The 25783-nt window shown below is 36.3% G+C and overlaps 1 protein-coding gene across 2 annotated transcripts in view; it reads right to left on the bottom strand.

Moving 5' to 3' along the window:
* Positions 1-25783, bottom strand: part of PTPRK (protein tyrosine phosphatase, receptor type, K) — a 618790-nt gene that overhangs the window by 89982 nt on the left and 503025 nt on the right. For both annotated transcript variants that reach the window (XM_010834647.1, XM_010834648.1), the window contains exons 12-13: positions 18546-18819; positions 15792-15828 (exon numbers count right to left, since the gene is read on the bottom strand). In XM_010834647.1, the coding sequence (XP_010832949.1) occupies positions 15792-15828; positions 18546-18819 (311 nt within the window). The remainder of the gene's footprint in view (positions 1-15791; positions 15829-18545; positions 18820-25783) is intronic.

The following is a 25783-nucleotide window of genomic DNA, read 5'->3' as shown; positions in this document are numbered from 1 at the left end:
AGAAATTAGGATTTTACCATGATTTTTATAAGAATAATTAGTGCTACATAATTTACTTGAGAAAACTGATAAAAAAATACACATTTTACTAATCTAAAAGTTTTAAATACATAAAACAAATTAAAAATGTAATTCACTGACTTTTCCTCCCATCAATCACACACAGTGGTCACTGCTCATTCAACAAAGATCCAATTAACTTTTGACTCTTATGCCGTTTATTAAATTAGAGAATCTTTAATCCACATTTCATTAAAAAATGAATAGAATGCATAATTTCAGACACTAAACTGATAGAGGATAAAGGATACTTTGTCTATTATGGGATAATAATCATAAACCAATTCTCTATAACACTCTGTAAATGTGTTTCAATGAGGCCAAACTGGATTTTAATCTTTTATTCCTGCAATAGGATAAATACAGAAAAAAAAGAGAGGCAGAGTTCATGTTACCATAACACTGCAATAAAAATAATGCAATCCTTTTGATGTGGGGATTCACTCTAAAGACCTGTTTTTAATTGCTAAGAATAAAAATAATTTAATTTTCTATCACTCAGCATTTGCCTTTTTCAACAAAGGATTAAAATAGGGAATCAGTACTGCCTTGCTTTGTTTGCAAATATTTTCTCCCATTCTGAGGGCTATCTTTTTGTCTTGTTTATGGTTTCCTTTGCTGTGCAAAATCTTTCAAGTTTAATTAGGTCCCATTTGTTTACTTTTGTTTTATTTTCATTACTCTAGAAGATTATGAAAAGGAGGAGATAGGTCAAAAAAGATCTTGTTGTGATTAATGTCAAAGTGTTCTATGCTTTCCTCTAAGAGGTTTATAGTGTTCAGCCTTACATGTCAGTCCATTTTGAGGTTTTTTTTATGTGTGTATGGTGTTAGGGAATGTTCATTCCTAATTTCATTCTTTTCACACGGAGCTGTCAAGTTTTCCCAGCACCGCTCCCTGAAGAGACTGTTTTTTCACCAGTGTATGTTCTAGCCTCTGGATTAGATTAGGTGACCACAGCTGCACGAGTTTATCTCTGGGCTGTCTACCTATTCTATCAATCTATATTTCTGTTTTTGTGCCAGTACTATGCTGTCACGATCACTGTAGCTTTGTAATATAGTCTGAAGTCAAGGAGCCTGATTTCCTCCAGCTCCATTTTTCTTTTGCAAGATTGCTTTAGCTATGTGGGGGTCTTTTAAGTTTCCATACAAATGGTACATTTAAGTGTTATAATTCTGTGAAAATGCTCTTGGTGATGTGATAAAGATTGCCTTGAATCTGTAGATTGCTTTGGGTAGCATAATTATTTTCACAATATTGATTTTTCCAATCCAAGGACATGGTATATCTCTCCATGTGTTTGCATCATCTTTGATTTCTTTCATCAGTATCTTATAGTTTTCTGAGTACAGATCCTTCGCCTCTCTAGGTAGGTTTATTCCTAGGTATTCTTTTTGTTGCGATGGTAAATCAGATAGCTTCCTTAATTTCTCTGATTTTTCATTGTTCAGGAGTATAAAGAAATGCAGATTTCTGTGTATTAATTTTATAACCTGAAACTTCACCAATTCATTGAAGAGCTGTAGTAGTTTTTCTGATGGTATTTTTAGGATTTTCTATGTGTAATGTCATTTGCAAACAGTTTCAATTTTACTTCTTTTCTTTAATTTGGATTCCTTTCATTTCTTTTTCTTCTCTGATTACCAGGGCTAGAATTTCCAAAACTATGATGAATAAAAGTGGTAAGAGTAGACATCCTTGTCTTGTTTCTGACCTGAGAGGAAATGCTTTCAATTTTTCACCACTGAGAATGTTGTTTGCTGTGGGTCTGTCGTGTACAAGTTTTATTATGTTGATGTAGGGTCCCTCTATGCCCACTTTCTGAGTTTTTACCATAAATGAGTGCTGAATTTTGTCAAAAGCTTTTTCTGTGTCTATTGAGATTATCATATTCATTCTTCAGTTAATATGGTGTATCACATTGACTGATTTGTGTAAAGAATCCTTGCATCCCTGGGTTAAATCCCACTTGATTGTGGTGTATTGTCCTTTTAATGTGTGTGTTCCTTTAATGAATTCTGTCTGTTAGTATTTTGTTGAGGGTTTTTGTGTCTATATTCATCAGTGATTAATGGCCTGTAATATTCTTTTCTGTGTGAGATATCTTCGTATGGTTTTGGTATTAGAATCATGGTGGACTCATAGAATGAGTTTGGGAGTATTCCTCCCTCTGCAATTTTTGGGAAGATTTTGAGAAAGATAGGTTGTAGCTCTTCTCTAAATGTTTGATAGAATTCACTAGTGAAGCCATCTGGTCCTGGACTTTTTGTTTGCCAGAAGATTTTTAATCACAGTTTCAATTTCATTATTTATGATGGGTTTGTTCATATTTTCATGTTTCTTCCTGGTTCAGTCTTGGAAGGTTGCACTTTCCTAAAAATGTGTCCATTATTCTAGGTTGGTCATTTTGGGGGGCATGTAGTCTCTTATGGTCTTTTGTATTTGTTGGTGGTCTCTGGAGCTTGTGTGGACAGAGGATTCCTTGGCTTAGAAGTGGACAAGCATGCTTAGATCGGGTGCCCCTCCTAGCGCCCATGGAGCCATGAGGCTGGCTGGGAGGGAAGGAGGTTGCTGTGGAGGCCCCCCCCTTGCATGCCACTCAGCAATGGTACCTTGCTTCTATGGTGACCCAGAGAAGTGCTTCTATAGTTTCTTCTAGAAAAGTCAGAATGTTTGTGTAGCTTCTTCTGAAAACATTCCCAGTTGTGGAACTCCTTACTCCTATCCCTTCATGCTGTCTTTTCACAGCCAGCAGTTGTCCCCTCCCTGGGTCCATTCTTCAAACACCACTTTCCATCACTCAGCCCCTGTCCGCACCAGGAGACACCGGACTCAGGCTGGGGTATGCAGGCAGCAGCACAGATCATGGGCACAGTTCTTACTGTGTCCTGCCTTTCACAGACCAGTTGCAGCATTTCTCACCAATCCTCTTTCTGCCCTAGCTGATTTCCCCACTGTGAATGGGCTTTTCTGAGTGTGGGAACCTCTCTTCACTTTCAGTTCCCCTCCAGGGGTGCTGGTCCCTTCCTGTTTCCTCTTTTTGTTTTTTCTTTCTTTCATCCTGCCTGGTTGCTTGGGGATTCTTCTTGTTCTTTTAGGTGTCTGATCTTCTGCTAGGGTTTAGCAGGTGTTCTGTGATAACTGTTTCGTTCGTAGATGTATTCTTGATATAGTTGCGAGGAGATGTAAATTCCATGTCATCTTGACTCTTCCCCAATATTCATATTTCTACTGACAGTCTGTTAAAGGCAATCCAAGCTTTTCCTGTCTTGCTCCTCAAAATTTTTCCAAACCTCTGCTCAATTCCAAACTCATGTCCATATTTTTCGGTAATTGTTTCAGTAAGACTCATCTTCCAGGTACCAAAATTGTATTAGTTACTTTTTATGCTGTAACAAATTGCCATACATTTGTGTGCTAAAAAAGCACAAATTTATTATTTATGGTTCTAGCAGTTAGAAGTCCTAAATGAATCTTGTGTGCTAAGTCACTTCAATCATGTCCAGTTCGTTGTGACCCTATGTACTATAGCCTGTCGGCTTATCTGTCCATGGGATTCTCCAGGCAAGAATACTGGATGGGGTTGCCATGCCCTCCTCCAAGGGATCTTCCTGACCCAGGAATCAAACCCACCTATCTTATGTTTCCAGGATTGGCAGATGAGTTCTTTACCACTAGTGCTACTGGGGAAGCCCATAAATGAATCATACAATACTGAAATTAAGATTTGGCAGGCCTGTGTTCCTTCTGGAGATTCAAAGGGGAAAATTGTTTTTCTTGCTTTTTCGTTTCCTGAGGCCACCTGCATTCCTTGGCTTATGTTAATATTCTGCATATAACAAAGTTGTGTATGCTAGCATTATTTTCAATTAAAAAAAATAGTTTATTAAAAAATAGAGTAAATGCTTTTCAAATTTCTATAATGTCTACTAATATTCTTAATATACAATTGCTAAAGTTATAATAAAATAAATATAATAATAAGTAAATAAAGTTCAATTGGCTTCTTAGATTAAAAATCATCACTGGCCAGAAACTTCCCATCAGTAACTTTGCAGTTTTTGAAAGCTTCCCATTACTTTAGAATACTTATATAGCATACATACTTACACTACATACACAATTTTTATTCTATTTTTTGTAGTCTTCACTTTTTAAACCTATTTTTCTCCTAAAGAATAAAGGTGAAAATTAATATTTGAAATAATGATATTAGTCACTCAAGCAAAATTTTTCTTTTTACATTTTTTTCCCATTCTAATAGTGTAGCATAATTTAGATGGAAGGGAAGCAAAAACTGACAAGACTACCAAGAGGACAAAGTTTTTATTCATAAAGAAATCAAATACTTCAAATTATGTCTAAAGTATGTTAGTAAAAATGTAGTAAAAAAACATGACCAATACATCTTAAAGGCACTGAAAAGTGGAATAATTCTAGAAAACAACAGCATTCATTCCAAAAAGATTGCATTTGTATTAAATATCAGGCATGGACTTCATAAATATAACCAGATACCGCCCTTACTCTCATAAACCTTACAGTTGATCTAGACAGGTCTTTATCCTAAGAGATTTCTGGATAATATATAATTTGGAGAATCATTAGCCTTTAACTTCACTGTAGAAATATTACATTTTCATTCTACTATAGTTTTTTTTAAAGCAAAGGGATATTTTAGTTTTGCAAATAAGTTGAAAAAATCTACTAGCTGCGAATTTTTAGTAACTTGCTCTATATTGAAAGAAAAAATTTACAATGATAAGGTCTTTGACAGAGCACAAGGAAATACTGCTGCCTAACAGAAGTTAGTTCCAAGCTATGAACCACTGATTTAAGCTTTATTAAAAGTGTACTTGTTCCCTGCTTGGTTTCACATAGATATAATTTCATTTTCCTCAGGCTGTAGTCTATTACCAATATACTTTCTTGCAATTCCCTCCCTTCTGAGTTGAAGAAGAATGAAACCTCAAATTAGACTAATTTTTGAAAATGAGGACAGACATACAATTGGCTGGAAAAATGATGTACAGTTTTTCTCCCTTGCAAGACAAAGGAGTATGAGTACCAGCAGGAGTACTTAGGCATTGAGAGGAAGAACAATAAAATTATTCTCACTGATTACAAATTTTCAGAAGAGCTGGCAGCTTTCTCAAAGATAATTCAATCCTAGGGACCAATAAAAGCCCGACCCCATCCAGAATTTCTTACTAGCCAAACTGAACTATCACAGTTGACCTTAGACTGACCAGTATGTGCTCAGTTGCTCAGTTATGTTTGACTCTTTATGGCCCCCTGAACTGTAGACGGCCAGACTCCTCTGTCCATGGAATTTTCCAGGCAAGAATACTGGAGTGGAGTGCCTTTCCTACTCCAGGGGTCATCCCAACCCAGGGATTGAACCCACATCCCTTGCAACTCCTGCACTGGAAGGCAGATTCTTCACATGAGCACCACCAGGGAAGCCCCTCCATCAGTATAAAAAGCAGTGTAAGCAGATCTGAAAATTTCTTTCTGATGCTTTACCATTTCCTTCCACATATACCTGGCAAAATATAAAGCATCTTTGAACAATTTAAGAAACTAGGGTTAAGATTTTAGAGCCTGAGACCCAATTAAATATATTTTTTTCTTCAGACCTCACTCCTACTTTCAAATCCCCCTTTGTTGCAGTTGTAAAAACAGCACAAGAGTGCAATTTAAGAGCCAAGATTGTTGAGATGCACTCAAGTTCATCTGTGATAAATATGGTGGGAATGAATTCAGTCAGAAAGATTCCACACACATGGTATAACCAAATGGAGCTTCTATGGTATTACTGTAACTTCTTGACAGACTTAGAGTTCTTTTTCTTCTCATGCTTGTTATTTCTGAATGTCTGATCACTTAAAAAAGAACTTTTACCCATCTGCACACTCAGAGAAAAGGGCACCAATGAAAAATTTGACAAAAGCAGCATAAGACAAAATTAAAACTATAAAGCAAATTCTTTTTTTAAAAAACTAATCTTACCCAGTAATTAGAGGAAAGATAGCAAAGGAAGGAAGAAAGAATAAAGTAAATAAAATATCACCAGAATTTATATGTTTTGTCATATATTATTAATAAAATCTATCCACACCTACACCTTTGTGACAAGTAAATTTTTCTTAATATTGGAATGCACACTTAAAATGTATGCTAGCACTGAAGTCACATTATTTTGAGGGATTGGCAAAGATCTATATCATCATTGTTTAACATTAGTAATACTCTGAATTAATAATGATCTGATTTAGACCATTCCTGGGATGGGAACTTACAAGAGTTAAACGAACACCTTTCACAATTACAGGTCAACCTTGGGTTTATCAAAAGAATAAATAAGCTGATACTAAATAAATGGGTGAATGGAGATATGAATAATTCAGTGGTTGGAATTCTCTTCCCTTGGCTTCTCGGAGAACCATGTTGGTTCTTCCTTCCCAGCTCTCAGGGACTTAGGATAAATCCTATCAAAGTACCTACATCTAAGAGGCAAATGGATTCCTGATACTCTATAAAGAAAGCTGAGTGCCAAATATTTGATGCTTTTGAACTGTGGTGTTGGAGAAGACTCTTGAGAGTCCCTTGGACTGCAAGGAGATCCAACCAGTCCGTTCTAAAGGAGATCAGCCCTGGGTATTCATTGGAAGGACTGATGCTGAAGCTGAAACTCCAATACTTTAGTCACCTGATGTGAAGAACTGACTCATTTGAAAAGACCCCGATGCTGGGAAAGATTGAAGGCAGGAGGAGAAGGGGACAATAGAGGATGAGATGGTTGGATGGCATCACCGACTCAATGGAAATGAGTTTGAGTAAACTCCGGGAGTTGGTGATGGATAGGGAGGCCTGGTGTGCTTCAGTCCATGGGGTCACAAAGAATTGGACATGACTGAGTGACTGAACTGAACTAAACTGATACTCTAGACTGATACCTAATAAGAGATTCCATATTTTTAAATGTCAATTTTATTTTTCACTACTATTCCTAAGGGAAAATAAAAACCAAACATCAGTTTAGACAATACCTGCTGCAGGTAACAGATTACCCACCACTAGTGGTTTTGATAATAAGGACATTTATTTGTTTCACATTTAAATATACAGTTTAAGGAGTTCCAGCAATGGCTTGCTCAGCTCAGAGTTGTTAGGTCTCCGAGTTGGCTTGTTTTCTTTGCTGTTCTCCTCTTGTTAGCCAATTTGGCTCTCCACTTTTTAAATATCAAATCCTTACAACATAATGCTCATGATAAGATGGATGAGTTGGTGGTTGTCTTTGCCATCTCTCCTTCTAAAATTCAGGAAGAAAACATTTTCTTAGAAGCCCAGTGATTGATCTCAAAGCGTGATCATCTGAGTAGTAGTAGAATCAGTGTCGGCATAAGCCTGTGAGAAATGCACATTCTTGGGCCTCTCTCCAGGCCTACTAATTCAGAAACTCTGGAGCTGATGCCCAACAATCCATTTTTTGAAGCCCTCCAGGTTGTTCTGACTAAGCTAAAGTATGTTGTTGTTGTTGTTGTTCAGTGCTCATTCATGTCCGACTCTTTGAGACCCTATGGACCGCAGCATGTCAGGCTTCCCTGTCCTTCACCACCTCCCAGAGCTTGCTCAAACTCATGTCCATCGAGTCGGTGATACCATCCAACAGTCTCTGTCATCCTCTTCTCCTCCTGCCTTCAATCTTTCCCAGCAACAGGGTCTTTTCTAATGAGGTGGTTCTTCGCATCAGGTGGCCAAAGTATGGGAGTTTCAGAATCAGTCCTTCCAATGAATATTCAGGACTGATTTCCTTTAGGATGGGCTAGTTTGATCTGCTTGCAGTCCAAGGGACTCTTAAGAGTCTTCTCCAACACCACAGTTCAAAAGCATCAATTCTTCGGTGCTCAGCCTCCTTTATGTTCCAACTCTCACCTCCATATATGACTACTGGAAAAACCATAGCTTTGATTATATGGACCTTTGTTGGCAATCACTAATTAGGACCAGTCTGATTCATCCCCTGAGGCTGAGGCCACCTTCCCTCTGCTGTGAGGACTCTCCCCTGCATGGGTCCCTCCCTTGTTTCCTTCACCTTAACAGAGTGTCTTTCTCTGATGTTGTTGTTGTTGTTCAATCTCTCAGTTGTGTCCGATTCTTTGAGACCCCATGGACTACAGGGCACGAGGCTTCACTGTCCTTCACCATCTCCCAGAGCTTGCTTAAACTCATGTCCATTGAGTTGGTGATACCATCCAATCACCTCTTCCTCTGTTGTCCCTCTTTCTCTGATAAACGTACACAAAATAGCAATGCCCTAGACACATGTTTCCTCATCCCCTACCCTCACCATATCACATATGTGTTTCTGCCTGGTGTGTTTCCCTCTACTGGAATTTAAGTTCACAGAAGTTAGGACTTTGTCTATATTTATTCACTGCTCTGTCCCCAGAACCTAGAATTTTTGGTGTATAACAGGTATTAGATAAATGCTAGATATATGGCTGGCATATTGACATCCAAATGAAATTGGAATAAGTCAAAGAATGGTTAATGGGTAGACAAACAGCAGTTTGCCAAAGCAAACTACTTACAAATGGAGATCTGGAATAAAATCATTTCTGACCGGAAAACTTGTGTTTGTTATAACGTAAAAAAATAGCTGTATTTCAGTAACTTAAGAAAAGAAACTCCTTTCTCACCTTAAATGCTCTGTTCCAATAAATTTACTTATACTACACTTTTCTGTTTTATCAGATTTGATACTTTTTATTGGAATGGACAGATTTAATCAACATAGAAACCACCATGAAATTAAAAATTTAAGTTGCCAGTTTTCTTTTAGAAAACCAGAAATTCATCTGAGGGAAAACTGAACAAAATATAGGTTCAAAGTGTAAATCAAATTACTTATATAAACAGATGATAATACTTTCAATTTCATATACTATTGGTCTTATTTCTTAGTTTTATTCTAGGGAATTATTTGATATCTTGATTACTCATCAATGCTTGCTTGCCTGTAGAATAATTTTATGTAAATGAGTACATGGTTACATAAATGATTATTTCATATTGAGAACATTTTAAATGATATAATATTCTAGTGTTAAACACAGATAAAACATATTTCCAGAGAAGTACTTTTTAAAATCCATTGAGTGATTTCTATTATAATTTGTATATTATTTTCACATTTAAATCTGACTATTAAAATATCACTCACAGCATAATTTCCTTGAGAAAAAAAAATAAAATTATCATGGTATATATTCTTTATGGTACCATGGCACCAGATTCTTAGCTGCTAATTTAAAAATAATTTTGTGGGTGTATACCATTTTAGACCATTATAGGTAATTATAAGTAAAAAGACAGAAAGCAAACTGATAGCAGCCTAAAACAGTGATGTTTCAGTGATCCGAGAGACTTTTGCCTATACATGCTGAGTATCCAGGTTGCACAGTGCTCTTCACTGGACAAGTGACTTTTTAAGGTTGCCTCCTTTTCTTAATGTACCACAAGAACCTTTCCTGAGACTTATTCTCCTTTTTGCTTTTCAAAGATAACACTGGACTAAATTCCTTTTTGTATGTTCATAGTTTTGGCTTTGGATATGCTATTTTATAAACAGTTTATGACTTTCATGATTTCCAGCGCAATTTATATTAAATGCTTCCACTCCATTCCTGACACATATGTCTCAAAGACTTCTTAATATAAATGTGAGTCAGAGAGCAGGATCAATGATCCCAACATCAATGACCCTAACTCCCAGAACACTTCTTTTGTCTCATAATATATATTCATATCACTATTTATTTTAGAAATTATGACATTGATTATACATGTTTTCTCTACCAGTCAAATAAACACCTGTTTTCTCTTTATGTGTTGCTTTCAGATGTGACTTCCGAGAAAGCAGGAAACACAGGACGATTTTTAGATAATTTTCACAGGTTAAAATATTTTCAAAATGATTGTGCTGTTCTAGTGTATGGACTATTTGCTCTTGGCTTTTATTTATTTATTTTTTCTACTTTCCTCTAAATATAAATTTATTTATTTTAATTGGAGGTTAATTACTTTACAATATTGTATTGGTTTTGCCATACATCAACATGAATCTGCCACAGGTATACATGTGTTCCCTATCCTGAACCCCTCTCCCACCTCCCTCCCTGTGCCATCCCTCTGGGTCATCCCAGTGCACCAGCCCCAAGCATCCAATATCATGCATCGAACCTGGACTGGCAATTCATTTCATATATGATATTATACAAGTTTCAATGCCATTCTCCCAAATCATCCCACCCTCTCCTCTCCCATAGAGTCCAAAAGACTGTTCTATACATCTGTGTCTCTTTTGCTGTCTCGCATACAGGGTTATCGTTACCATCTTTCTAAATTCCATATATATGTGTTAGTATACTATACTGGTGTTTTTCTTTCTGGCTTTCTTCACTCTGTATAATCGGCTCAGGTTTCATCCACCTCATTAAAACTGATTCAAATGTATTCTTTTTAATGGCTGAGTAATACTCCATTGTGTATATATACCACAGCTTTCTTATCCATTCATTTGCTGATGCACATCTAGGTTGCTTCCATGTCCTGACTATTATAAACAGTGCTGTGATGAACACTGGGGTACATGTGTCTCTTTCCCTTCTGGTTTCCTCGGTGTGTATGCCCAGAAGTGGGATTGCTGGGTCATAAGGCAGTTCTACTTTGTTTTTTAAGGAATCTCCACACTGTTCTCCATAGTGGCTGTACTAGTTCGCATTCCCACCAACAGTGTAAGAGGGTTCCCTTTTCTCCACACCCTCTCCAGCATTTATTGCTTGTAGGCTTTTGGATCGCAGCCATTCTGACTGGAGTGAAATGATACCTCATTGTGGTTTTGATTTGCATTTCTCTGATAATGAGTGATGTTGAGCATCTTTTCATGTGTTTGTTAGCCATCTGTATGTCTTCTTTGGAGAAATATCTATTTTGTTCTTTGGCCCATTTTTTGATTGGGTCGTTTATTTTTCTGGAATTGAGCTGCAGGAGTTGCTTGTATATTTTTGAGATTAGTTGTTTGTCAGTTGCTTCATTTGCTATTATTTTCTCCCATTCTGAAGGCTGTCTTTTCACCTTGCTTAGTTTCCTTTGTTGTGCAGAAGCTTTTAAGTTTAATTAGGTCCCATTAGTTAATTTTTGCTTTTATTTCCAATATTCTGGGAGGTGGGTCATAGAGGATCCTGCTGTGATGTATGTTGGAGAGTGTTTTGCCTATGTTCTCCTCTAGGAGTTTTATAGTAGTTTTATAGTTTCTGGTCTTATGTTTAGATCTTTAATCCATTTTGAGTTTATTTTTGTGTACGGTGTTAGAAAGTGTTCTAGTTTCATTCTTTTACAGGTGGTTGACCAGTTTTCCCAGAACCACTTGTTAAAGAGATTGTCGTTAATCTATTGTATATTTTTGCCTCTTTTGTCAAAGATAAGGTGTCCATAGGTGCGTGGCTCTTGGCTTTTAAATTCTTTCACATTTCACAAAAGAATTTTCAGTGCCCTAAGTCACTATAGTGCACACAATTTTAAGTATATAATTTAATAGGTTTTTGCATATATATACTAGATACCTGTGAAATATCCAATCATCCCTTGCCCAGAAGGTTCCTTCATCCCTCCCTAATCAATATGGTTATGTCATTTAGTAAGTGTATCTTCAAAATGCCCTGCAGCAAAAGTTTTAGTTTTCATACTGAAAAGTTTTATATACCATAGCTGACTATACTTGTACGCTGTGAAACTCTGCAGGGCAGGAATAGAGACACAGACATAGAGAACGGACTTACGGACACAGCAGGGGAAGGAGAGAGTGGAACAAACTGAGAAAGCAGCATTGAAACATATGTATTATCACATCCAAAATAGATAGCTAGTGGGAAGTGGCTGGATAACACAGGGAGATCAACCCGGTAATCTGTGACAATCTAGAGGGTTGGGATGAGTTGGAGGGTGACAGGGAGATTCAAGAGGAAGGGGACACAGGTATATTTATGGCTGATTTGCATGGTTTTATGGCAGAAACCAATACAACATTGTAAAGCAATTATTCTCTAATATAATAAAAGCATAGTCAGGTAAGTTAATTTTACCTTAATAGTGTGTTTTCTTTCCATGCAAAAAATGCTAAATGAATATAGTAATTATGGTGATCAGTTAACTCTTAACTCATAGTTACAATAGGTGCGATTTAGGCATTTCATATATACACGCTACTTTAATCTTCACAATAATAGTAAGGGGTAGACATCCTGGAATGTAAAGTCAAGTGGGCCTTAGAAAGCATCAATATGAACAAAGCTAGTGGAGGTGATGGAATTCCAGTTGAGCTATTTCAAATCCTGAAAGATGATGCTGTGAAAGTGCTGCACTCAATATGCCAGTAAATTTGGAAAACTCAGCAGTGGCCACAGGACTGGAAAAGGTCAGTTTTCATTCCAATCCCAAAGAAAGGCAAGGCCAAAGAATGCTCAAACTACTGCACAATTGCACTCATCTCACATGCTAGTAAAGTAATGCTCAAAATTCTCCAAGCCAGGCTTCAGTAATATGTGAACTGTGAATTTCCAGATGTTTAAGCTGGATTTAGAAAAGGAAGAGGAGCCAGAGATCAAATTGCCAACCTCTGCTGGATCATGGAAAAAGCAAGAGAGTTCCAGAAAAACATCTATTTCTGCTTTATTGACTATGCCAAAGCCTTTGACTGTGTGGATCACAATAAACTGTGGAAAATTCTCAAAGAGATGGGAATACCAGACCACCTGACCTGCCTCTTGAGAAACCTATATGCAGATCAGGAAGCAACAGTTAGAACTGGACATGGAACTACAGACTTCCAAATAGGAAAAGGAGTACGTCAAGGCTGCATATTGTCACCCTGCTTATTTAATTTATATGCAGAGTACATCATGAGAAATGCTAGGCTGGAAGAAGCACAAGCTGGAATCAAGATTGCTGGGAGAAATATCAATAACCTCAGATATGCAGATGACACCACCCTTATGGCAGAAAGTGAAGAGGAACTCAAAAGCCTCTTGATGAAAGTGAAAGTGGAGAGTGAAAAAGTTGGCTTAAAGCTCAACATTCAGAAAACAAAGATCATGGCATCTGGTCCCATCACTTCATGGGAAACAAGTGAGGAAACAGTGGAAACAGTATCAGACTTTATTTTTTGGGGCTCCAAAATCACTACAGATGGTGACTGCAGCCATGAAATTAAAAGACACTTACTCCTTGGAAGGAAAGTTATGACCAACCTAGATAGCATATTCAAAAGCAGAGGCATTACTTTGCCAACAAAGGTCTGTCTAGTCAAGGCTATGGTTTTCCCTGTGGTCATGTATGGATGTGAGAGTTGGACTGTGAAGGAAGCTGAGCACCAAAGAATTGATGCTTTTGAACTGTGGTGTTGGAGAAGACTCTCGGGAGTCCCTTGGACTGCAAGGAGATCCAACCAATCCCTCCTAAAGGAGACTAGTCCTGGGTGTTCATTGGAAGGACTTATGCTGAAGCTGAAACTCCAATACTTTGGCCACTTCATGTGAAGAGCTGACTCATTGGAAAAGACCCTGATACTGGGAAGGAGTCGGGGCAGGAGGAGAAGGGAACGACGTTGGATGAGATGGCTGGATGGCATCACCGACTCGATGCACATGAGTGTGGGTGAACTTCGGGAGCTGGTGATGGACAGGGAGGCTTGGCGTGCTGTGATTCATGGGGTAGGAAAGAGTCGGACATGACTGAGCTACTCAGCTGAACTGAGGTACTCTAACATTATTATTTTTAGAATGAGAATTTTATTTTATTTTGTTCAACTTAAAAGAACAGTAAGAAGGGGCAAAGGCCAGATTTCTTTCACTCAAGAAACAACACTGTCAACCTAAGACCCAGAAGCACAGCAGGGTTGGATTTCTAGGCAAAGAAGAAATTCCCATAAATGGACTATATCTTATTACCTCTGAGTCTCTGGCAAATATTCTATGCCACATGGTAAATCTGATTTCCAAAATTTCAATTCTCCTGAAGTCAAAATATCATATGCTATTGGTCATCATAATTTTATTTGTATGAGTGAGGGACAAAATAACACTTAAGCATATATAAATCCAAATAGCTGAACAAGAAAACTTAAAATTTTAGAATCATTTATGGTTCAGATGGTAAAGAATCAGCCTGCAATGCAGGAGATGCAAGTTTAATCCCTGGGTCAGGAAAATCCCCTGGAAAATGGAATGGCTATCCACTCTAGTATTCTTACCTGGAAAATCCCATGGACAGAGGAGCCTGATGGGGTGCAATCCATAGGGCTGCAGAGTCGGACAGAGTGACTAACACTAATATGCATATTTAAAAAACTTCCTGAAGGCTGATATGAGACCATTTTACATTTCTGGTTTTGTTTTAAATCTGAAAAACTTAGGAGTTAAATGCCTTCTGCTATTATATTCTAAAAATTTCAATTTTAACTCTTGATACATATGCCAAGTTTTTAAAATAAAATGCCTATACACTTCATGCATCTATGTATGCATTCTCTTTTCCTTCATTTAAGTTTGCTTTATTTTTAAAAATATCATGAGGAATCCTAGTATTTGAATTGAAAAGTGTATATTACTTTCTCTTCTGTGAAGCTTTTTTATTACTCCTCATGAGTCAAGGGAAAAGTCTTTTGTTATTGCCTTTACAAATCAAGAGTATAAAACAAACGCTTAATTGAGCAGATTGATGATTAGATGGAGAAAAATGATGAAAGGAAAGATGCCAGCACAAACAGAATATGGCCATTCATTTTTTCCTCTAAATGAATCAACTACTGCTATGAATGGGGACCTAATACTAATTCTGGCAGCAAACCACCCAGAGCCTCAACCCTCTGCGGAGCCCTATGTCTGTGTGCGGACAGCTTTTTCTCATTTCTCTTGCTAGAATACACCAAGTAGCTCTCTTTCCCTGTTGGCACAGTTACATAACTCTTAAATGAAGGATTATAAACATAGTGGAATACAGGAGACTTTCTCCCACTCTGAACTCTAAATACTCATTCAAAGATGAAAATGCTGTCTCTTAAAGAAACAACACAACTAAACTATAATATGCAGTGTCAGGAGAAATAGCCCTGGCTGTTCCCAGACCTAATTTCTTGGCAATAGTTGGATTAAAAATTTTTTTTAAATAAAAAAGGAAAAAATCTTCAATCCATCTATTCTACTGATATGGACCTGTTTCCATCCTTACCTTTACATATGCCTAGACTAGCTCAGTCTTTTGTGTTTAATTGTCTACAACCAAAAGTAACAGAGGTTGTTAAATAAGACATTTGCTGTTTTGAGCAGATATTGCTGAGGTTTTAATTAGCAGCTAATCAGCAGCACAAGACCTCTCAGACACTAAAATGGCAGAAACAAACCCTTCTGAAGTTTTCTAAATCCTTCTTATTGTCATAACAAGATTCCTTCAGTCAAGTACCGGGGGATAAAAAGTAGCACACCATTACTTGTTAAAGACACCCAAGTGAGTCAAAAACCTTGGCTGGCAGTTTACCTGGGCCCAACTACAAATACTCTGTAATAGAAGTGCCACATTTAATTAGCCCTGAAGCAGGGAACAAAGCTCTTTCATTTTAGAAAGTTGGCAAATGGAATTTGGGGAAAAAAAAAAAGCAAACCTCTTACCTTTGGTGGCAATTCGTACACATTGGGTTTTAGTTTCCTGACGGAATAAAAAAAAAGTCAGTTATAAAAAAATGAAAATAGTCAGTTATAGGTAATGTTTCCTATTTCATAAACTACAACTAGTATGAAGATTAATCTGGGGTTATAAATTAGGTTTCCAAGGAATAGAATCACAGCATTAAAGACACTATTTTTTAGATGTTTTCACAGAGATTTCCAAAAAATGTAAAATAACTTTAAAAAACTAGTATTTTCTAAAGACTTAGGTATCTCTGTTTACCTTGTAATGAAACAGGATATCTTGCTAGGACAAACAATCCAGCATTCTATTTGAATTTATTGTACTTTTTGAATGATCATAAAGAAAAATATATTTGCAAAGCTAATACAAATCAGACCCAAATATAAATTTCTTGTTCATTTCATACCTGTAGATTCAGACCAAAGCTGAATACTAGACAGTTTTGCTTTGATTCTAGCATGACTAAGGAGCTAAATGATGAAAGTCATAAAATTGCATCACAGTTGCAGTATATTTCATCTGCTCTTTTTTCTTTTTTAATTTAGGTGTTAGGGATTAAATATTTCTTGGTGGGATTATTTTTCTTCCTCTTGCTAGACAGATGAGATCAGGAAGTTGAAGGAGAAATGGGAAAGGACAAGACATTTCAGAATTTAAAAAATCTTTTCTCTTCCTTTTGTTTTTAAATGTTGTGGACTGGTAGTAGGAGGGTGAAACACACTTCGAGGTCTGCAGTTTGCTCCTCCAATATTTAGTTCATTCAGTTTATATCTTTGAATATATATCCTTGAATCCAAGAGGTTGGATGGGATGTTAAAGGCGGTGAACAGAACAGAGGCTATTTGTTTTCAAGATGTGTATGTAACTCCATCTTGGGTAGTTTTATAGACAGATAAACCAAGACTTTATATACTTTCCTCTTAAGCATTTGTTATTTTTAAATTAAAGTAAAGCATTGAGGGAAAAATTAGTAATTAAAAATGAAAATCTGCACTTTTATTATTTAACTTTGACCTAAAGCCTTCACAGTACACTCCAAGAGACTATTTCACAGTACCATAAAGGCTCAAAGGAATTTTGATTTCTTAAAAGCAATTGCTGTTAACTCCATCAGGATTACCGGTCTCTGTTGGTAGAAGCCATGTCAATTTTAATACTTCTTTTCCAAGATAATTGTGAAACATACTATTGCTATTCTGTACTTTGGTTAAACCACATGTAGATATATTAACAATTAGAAGAGAAAATTCATATCAAAGCTTTTAAAGAGTGCCAGAGAAAATTCTTTATAAGTAACAGACATTCATTAACACTTTTCTCATACCACAGACCAAGTTACAAAAGTTAATTTGGAATCTCTCACCTCTCTAAAGATGAATACCCAAACACAGAACTATGCTACTTTATACCCAGAATGGAATAAAACTTCTGTGGTTGTCTCTTATTTGAGCAGCCCCATCATGGCAGCGGTACGGAATGATGTGTGGGTAGAAAGTAGGCAGCTGACTCCTACTTACATAAAAATAAACTAGAAGATGAGAAGAGCATTTTTAATCATGAGCAGCCTCTGGCTTTGAAGTACATCTTAGAAGATGCTGGGACATTTTCCTTTCCTTATACTGTAATCCAACCATACAAGTAAGCACAAAGATTAAGTTTTCATTCAAAAGCACCCAGTCAATACCCTAAGTTCTCACGATCCCTTACAGAAATGCAAATAGATTACTATGTCGTGCAATGAAATGATTCCAGGATATAATAGGACTGCTGCAATTGGATATTCCACATCATCTCCCAGGTACCCGTCTCAGGGACTCAATTCCTCAAACCCAACAATTTCCTATATAGCTACAAAGTACATAATATTGTCATTCTTCTATTGAATTTTAAGTTGTAGAAGGTTTCCATTCTCAATTTTTTTTCTATACCTCCCTGCAAAAAATAAATAAATAAAATATGCTTTAGGAAAGAAAATCTTTCAGGAGAACAGCATGAGACATGAAAGCCCAGGTTATTTCCCTACATATGGAACCGCTGGTAGTTTCTAACTTTCTGTTGTTTTTCCCTCTTCAATATTCATTTGGGAGCCGTGGCAGTGTTCAAAAACAACTGTGTCCAAAATGGGAAAAGGAGGGGCCGCCAGGGAACAGAAAACAGACTTCTCTAACCGCACAGCATCCCGCCATCGCCAGGCTGCCTTCTGTTTAGGTTCTGTCAGATCTACCACAGGCGCCCTATTACTTTGTAATCAGAGGATTGTTACCAGTTATTTACTATTTGGCTTGTACCCCCTGAAAACTTTATAAGGGTTTATTAGCCTGCTGTGGAACAAGCATTCTGTTTATCCTGTAGTAAATTTAATCTCCTGAAGTGTGCCACTATTGAGCAAAAAAGACAGAACAATGCCCTATGTTTACAGGGGCTGGAGGCCTGGCAATAGTACACCCATCTTTTCAAATCATTTTACTCACAATTGCTCTTGTGGGCTTTCCTGAAGAGGGCTCAAAGAGAAGCAGTTACTAGGAAACAGGAATCCTGTGCAATATAACTGGCATGGAGCCCCACCCCTACAGTAGGCCCCAAACCGTGCGTGCTGCTAGGAACAGAAACAACACCCCCTACACACTGAATTTTTTTTTTCTTCCCCTGACAAATGTTACTGAGTATTTATAACATTTGACTGTGGCTAATCCTCAGGGCAGTGAAAAAGCAAAATCTTGGAGGACGCTCACCTTCTCCACACTACTCATGGCTTGGAAATAGATGTTGTATCCTTTGCGTGGAGCCAAAGGGGGGTTCCAAAAGCCCTGATAGGTTCTGTTATCGCCCACTGTGAATGGGGCAGGTTCCGGAAGATTCCCTGGGGGCAGTTCGGCAGCAAAGTAGTATGGTGCACCCCCACTCATGGCGTTCTGGTACGTGACAGGAACCTGGTAGCATTCCATGGCTCCGGTTTCTCTCTTGGTTCGGTGGGGATGCAGTTCCTCCACAACAATCTGATAGGCACTTTTTGGAAAAAGAAAAGGAAAAACGAAGCACACAATTAGAGATTCTAGATACTGAGCTTTCTCAAAAAAAAGAATGGGGTGTTTAATATCAACATGCAATGTTTCAGTCTTTAAAGTCAGTCTTAATCTCCTATATTCTGATTTTCAAGCTTTTTTGCAGTAAAATAGCATTTCACATGGATTCTGCTTCCCCCAACCCCAATATAATCACTAAGGACCTGAAAAAAAAGAAAGAAAAGAAAAATCACCATAGAACTCTGCACATTTTTAAATGTTGAGAGATGAGATCCCTTAATAAGGAACCTGACATTAACCAGAGACATATCATACATTAAGTTTTTTGTCTGATATTTTAAAATGTTTAAAGTTAACATTTTCCTTTGAAATCATAGTGTGGAAGGCCTCGCTCCAAGGCTCAACAGAGTGACTGCCTCAGGGCGGGGCTTGAAGCACAGCTTGTGGTTGTCATCACGCTAGAGACAGGATGTGCTGACAGGCTTCTCCACCTCTTGACCTTGCCATGGCATCAACACTGGCTCAGAGCTATGCAGATCTAAAGCACAAGTGACATGCTGCAATACGGGCACAGATGGACAGAAATCTGTCCTCGCCACTGAAATAGACTGCCTCCTTCTTCTAGAGTTGTTAATAATAAAATGTTACAAATTGTAGAAACAGATGGTATTTGGCCTATTAAAGCTCAAACCTAAAGCTTCTAATACCTTTCTTAAAAGTCTTAAAACTTTTCTCTAATAGCTAGTCTTTTATAGAGGAAAGGAGAGAAAATAATTGAACTTTAAAGTAATATCTATCTCACCACTAATTAAAATTTTAATTCTATTTCTGAAACTGGTATATTAATAATTTTCTCTGTAGGACATTCTTTAGGAAAATATACATTTTTTAGGTAATGTACAAAATTTGAAGGTAATGTACATGTGAGAAAATGGACATTATTAATATATTGTTGTTTTATTGTATATTACATATATATATATAATAAATTTGTAAAAAATAGGTAATTTAAATTCCTGACAATTATGAGAGAAAGTACTATGGTCACATATAAATTAAAAATAAATCGGCTGTGTGTAGGGCTGTATGTTTGAATCTTGAGTTTCCAGGCAAATTAGATCATTCTATATAGAGAAAATAGTTGCTATTCAATGAATCGCCAGCAGTAATAGAACATTTTCTTTAATGAACTTCCAAAAAATAAAGGAGAGAGAAAGAGAGAGATAAAAGTTGCATCTAAGACAATAAACATTAAATTCTATGCTAGTTTAGAATCGAGTATAAAAGTTTAACTTAATACACACTCCGTCATACTTACAAACAGGAAAGTTGCACAGATTAAGAGAAAGGAGATTTGTATATTAAAGATTTTCTTTTCCTCCTAATTATTTAAGTTCCCATTTTCCATTAAAACTGTGCTAAGAAATAGGCAGGTTGGTATCAATCTCCTTTCCTTTAGAAATAGGACAGAAATTGTACTAATGTCAGAAATTGAGATTTGAGAAAGTTAACTAAGGCAGAATTCTATGTTATTTGAAATTATTTCCGTATACCTCTGCCAAGTTGGGTCTCTAAGCTCCAAGGAATGCTATTGACAAGATACATGCTCTCTGAGGGGTATGTGGAGCAGGCACTTGTCAATTTTAAAATACGGGGAAACATAAGCATAGCCCTTGGAGAGCGAGAGAGAGAGAAGATCATAGCTGACACATGTTATGTTAAGCAAGCCTAGTCTTTTCTTTTTCTGCTTATTTTCAATTTAGAATCCATATTTATATGTTATACATCTGTATATCCTATGGATACATTCATATATATGGATAAACTCACATATGCATACTACTCGAATAAATCTAACCTTATATTCTTATCCTAATGGACAATATTGATAATTACCCAACCTTGTTAATCTTTAACTTAATCTTTAAAAATAAATTCCTTGTTAATTAGCCCACATCTCTAGAAAAATCCAGAACATCTAGTGAACATTCAGTCTTAACTAATTCTATTAAACTGACACAGGTTGTACAATCCAAATTAAAGAACTTCACAAACGACAGCTTGTCTCTTCAGATCTATTAAGAACAAAAGCAAACTGCTGATGTTGGAGAGGAATAAGAGAAGACAAGTCTGCTCTTTGGGAAAGATCTCATTGAACTTGAGATGGAGCTCCAAACTAAAATTATAAAGTTCATTTTTAAAATAAATTTTCTTATCTTCCTTGTTCAATTTGTCTGAGTAGGCTGTTCTTTAACCATATACTCCTCATTTTTCTAAAGTTGTTTTTTCCCTGATACTTATTTATCACTACAAATTAATTAAAGGGCAGAAAGTAAGAAATAAGAAATCAAATTAAAAGTTATTTGACTGATTACATGAAATTGGCCTATGCTCTTTCATTCTTGTGGTGTCTAATTACCTAATGGTACTTAAGTCTAACTAGATCTAAATATTACTTGAGTTTAGTACTCTGGCAATTTTAAATATTCCAAAGCCACATGAATAATTTTATTCACTCTTCCTATATTTCATATTTCCCCATTCTTCTTAATTACATTTTAAAAATATTTCTATAATTAGGTTAAAATCAATATACTGACATCATGAATCTACTCAACACTCAAAATATGATTTCTTTATGGTAAAAAACTAAGGATGATTTCATTATACTATACTTTAATTTGATTAAACATTGGTATGGCATCATTTTTAGTTTTTTAGGAGGCTAAATAATGACTTCTTTCACACAACTTCCCTTCAGCTGTAAGACTTTATAAGGATTTTTGCCATTAACTCAAAGCAATTATATGATAGACATGGTAGATATTCTTCCTGATTTAACGCTTAAAAATGTTGGATATGAACGCAAAGTCACCTTTGCCTTCCATGGATTTTTTTTTAACCCATTAGTAAGTAAACCCTCTGTGATTCTGATTTAAGTTTTAGCTTACATGATTTCTAGGTGATACCAAGTCACAAAGTATACAATGTATACTTCCTCATTTTTTAATTGAAAATGTCTCCTTAAAGCTTTAGGAGAAATTCCCTAGCTCCAATGTTTTACAATTCCTCTAACCAACAAACCTCCCAGATCTCATAGCCACCATCATTCCTATTGACTGCCCCAGTGCCAACATTCTGATAATCCACAGAGTAAAGACTTTTTTTTTTTTTTAGAGTAAAGGCTTAATTACCATATTTTAAAATTAATTTTTATTGGAGTATAGTTGCTTTACATAATTATCATTTTGATGTCCGTTACATTTCCTGCTCCCCATCTCTTCACTTCTTAACCGTGCAAAGCAGGTCTCTCACGACTTTCCTATTTCTGTAAGAGGAACTACTAGTTTAAGAATCAACAAAGTTCAAAATGTTGGCATTAATGTTAACAAATTTTATTTTAAATCATGTTCTAGCTCCCTTGCAATATACGATTTCTTCTCATCTCAATTGCTTCCATCCTTAGGGAAGTATTGATAACTTTATGATCATGTTACTGGCCTAGTTTCCTTGCCTTCCTTTCTCCATCATGTAATCTAGGCACCCACCTATCTAGCCACCCATTCAGTCAGTTATTTTTTGAATATTCTCTATACACCATGAGCGTCCATGGAGAAGGCAAAAGAGCATTATTTTCAATACTGCTGATATTTTGCTCAAACACCACTTTGAACATTAACTACATTTCTCTAACATTCCATTTTGTCAAAATTATGTGATGCTCTCCCACTGTCAAAATCTGTACTCATTATACTGGGGTTAATACCTTACCACATTCTTCTATCTCCATCTTGCTCTCACTACCTTCAAATACACATTATCCAATTCAAACTTGTGTCACCATTGTTACCTAAACATTTGCAAAATAAACATTAAGTTAAGACAACATCTATTTGATTTTACTTGGACCATAAGACCTGTGTACTCATGAAATGGGGGAAAAGTGCTATGTCCATCTTTGCTTAAATTTCAAAGCATTTTTATCTGGAATTCAAATAAGTTTTCTTGTGTGACACTGGTGGGAAAATTCAGGTGCAATTATTTAATCTCTTTAAAATTCTGGGATGAAATGAAATATTCTGCAGATGAACGAAGAGGGTAGTCATAATGTTTCAACTTGTGTATAAGTGACCAACTGACCCAGGGAGTAACTCTAATATACAAGGTTTGAACTCCAGCTAAACCCAGTTCTGTATTTTGATCTGTATTCCTGTTAAGCTATCTTGAGTGCTAAGCCACTTCAGTTCTGTCTGACTCTTTGTGACCCCATGGACTGTAGCCTGCCAGGCTCCTCTGTCCATGACTCTCCAGGCAAGGATACTGCAGTGGGTTGCCATGCCCTCCTCCAGAGGATCTTCCTGACCCAGGGATCAAATCCACATCTCTTATGCCTCCTGCACTGGCAGGTGGGATTTTTACCACTGGCACCACCTGGGAAGCCCATTAAGCTATCACTGAGCATCAGATAATTTCTTTTTCTAATATAATTGTGGGGAAAATGATGGTTTTGATGGCATTTCATGACTATGTCCTAATTATCTAACTTAAAATATATGGTACTTAATATTCTAAAATGCAAGAATAGGTTTTGCCTACAAAATAAACATTTAGTTATACCTTAGAATAGATAGTTTCTTGCCAGCTTAAAACTGGCTGAGCTTATATTTGGAAAAAGGTGTGATAAAACACATATTCATTTATTACATCTTACAACAAACTGAATTCACCACTGAGGAACTCTTCTCTTGTGCTTTTGCAACATTTCACTGCTATTTTCATTATTTGAAAACACAGCTACATTGGGTCAGTCTTTTAATAACTGGGACATTCTATGAATTCTAATTTATAATTATATCTGCTCAGGTTAAAATCTGAATTCATTTCAGAAATATATAAAATGCTTTAGAAAAAAATAAATTATGCATTCTAGGGAAATGATTCCAAATGTTGGTAATATTAATTTTGAATCATAGTAATGATTGTCAAGTAATGACAGTTTTAAGGCTAGATCTCAAAAAGTTGGTGAGGAGATTCAAAGGACTAGTTAAGTCAAGCAGCAACTTTCAAGCTTTAGAATGATTGTGCTTGTCGTTCATTTGTGTCTGAATTTTTGTGACCCAGTGGACTGTAGACCACCAGGCTCCTCTGTCCATGGGATTCTCTAGGCAAAAATACTGGAGTGGGTGGCCATTCTCTTCTCCAGGGGATTTTCCCAACCCAGTGATTGAACCTAGGTCTCCTGCATTGCAGGCAAATTCTTTACTGTCTCAGCCACCAGGGAAGCCCATTAGAATAATATATATTCAAAAATTAATTTTGTCAAAGAATCACACTTGTTAGAACTGCACTATACAAATTTTACTTTAGTGTATGGACACAGTCTTAATGAATACTGAAGAATAAAGTGGTTGGTGATACTAAGTTCTGCATTATTTAGGACAAGACTTTTCACTGGGGTATACATTATTTGTTCACAAATATAATGCAAATATAATGGTAAGTAAATGCAAATAAAGTCAAAGAAAGACTTGTGACTTAGATACATATATTCAAAAATTCAACAAAGTCCGTGAACATCAACTATGAGCAAAAAGATTTACAAGGATGAAGACCCCTCTCATTGCAGACACAGATTGTCCATGACAAATCTGGGCAAAGGTCTGTGCTCTGTTGCGATTGTTTTATTTGGTTTACAATGCTTAGCACAGTGCCTTGCACATAATACATGGTCAATTAATATTTGTATAATAATTTCATTAAATTAATAAAGAGCTTAGGCTACATTATGTGGCACTATTGTGTAATAATAATAATATACTATGTGTGCAACTTACATTAAGTAGAGCTGAGTTCACTCAAATGTAACTCTAAAAAGGCAGCTCATTTAAACAACAGTAGTAGAACTGAACAAGTATAAAGTAAATTTTATCACAGGTAGAAGATGTGAATAACTCTGATTACTTGTCAATAGTAAAAGATGTTGAATGCAGACATTTTCTCTTTCTTCTTTGGATCAGAAATCAGAGTTCCTCACAGATCACTCATTCATGAAGAATATTATAGACTGCATTTTCAAGTATCCAGTGCCTCTATTACAAATGTATCCGATCATCTCTTTTTGCTCTGCTGTGGTATTACTGTGACTTTTAGCCAGACATGAGGTAAGGGTTTCCTTTATGGACTCAGGTTCCTTTATCAATATTTTCTTTTTTAATTAACAAACATATTTCTTCCTTTCCAGTGATACAGGATTATTTACATGGTTAATATGTGCCCATAAGGTCAAGTGTGTCATATAATGCACAAAGATTAATATTTTATGAATATGTAAACAACTTGAGATGACTCAATTATGATATACCTGCAATGGTTTCTGTGCCTTGATTTATTTCTCCAGAAAAGGATATAAACAAAAATACCCAACAAATCTACAAGTTTCAAATGGAAACCTACTAAAGTTTTGTACATTTATCTAATTACAAATACACAGGAATTAAAATCATTGAAATAATTTCACTCAATCCGTGAAACTAACATGGCTCATAATTTCTTCAAGATGAGGATAATATGTGGGAGGTTTTAATACTAGATAGTTAAGTTAAATGGCAAATTGAATTTTAATATTTACTATGAAATTTCCAATAAGCAACAATTTAGGAATTAAAAGGTTACATAAGCCACATTCATTTTAACTATTCTCCTTTTATTTCCTAAAAGTTTCCTATTTTTCAATCATATTTATGAAAATATATTATTATTATGTAATCTATATTATTCGGAGAAGGCAATGGCACCCTACTCCAGTACTTTTGCTGGAAAATCCCATGGATGGAGGAGCCTGGTAGGCTGCAGTCCATGGGGTCGCGAAGAGTCGGACACGACTGAGCGACTTCACTTTCACTTTTCACTTTCATGCATTGGAGAAGGAAATGGCAACCCACTCCAGT

Source organism: Bison bison, unplaced genomic scaffold (assembly GCF_000754665.1).
Source record: "Bison bison bison isolate TAMUID 2011002044 unplaced genomic scaffold, Bison_UMD1.0 scf7180017864035, whole genome shotgun sequence".
In the NCBI taxonomy this organism is placed as follows: domain Eukaryota; kingdom Metazoa; phylum Chordata; class Mammalia; order Artiodactyla; family Bovidae; genus Bison; species Bison bison.
This window is presented reverse-complemented; position numbering and strand designations above follow the sequence as displayed.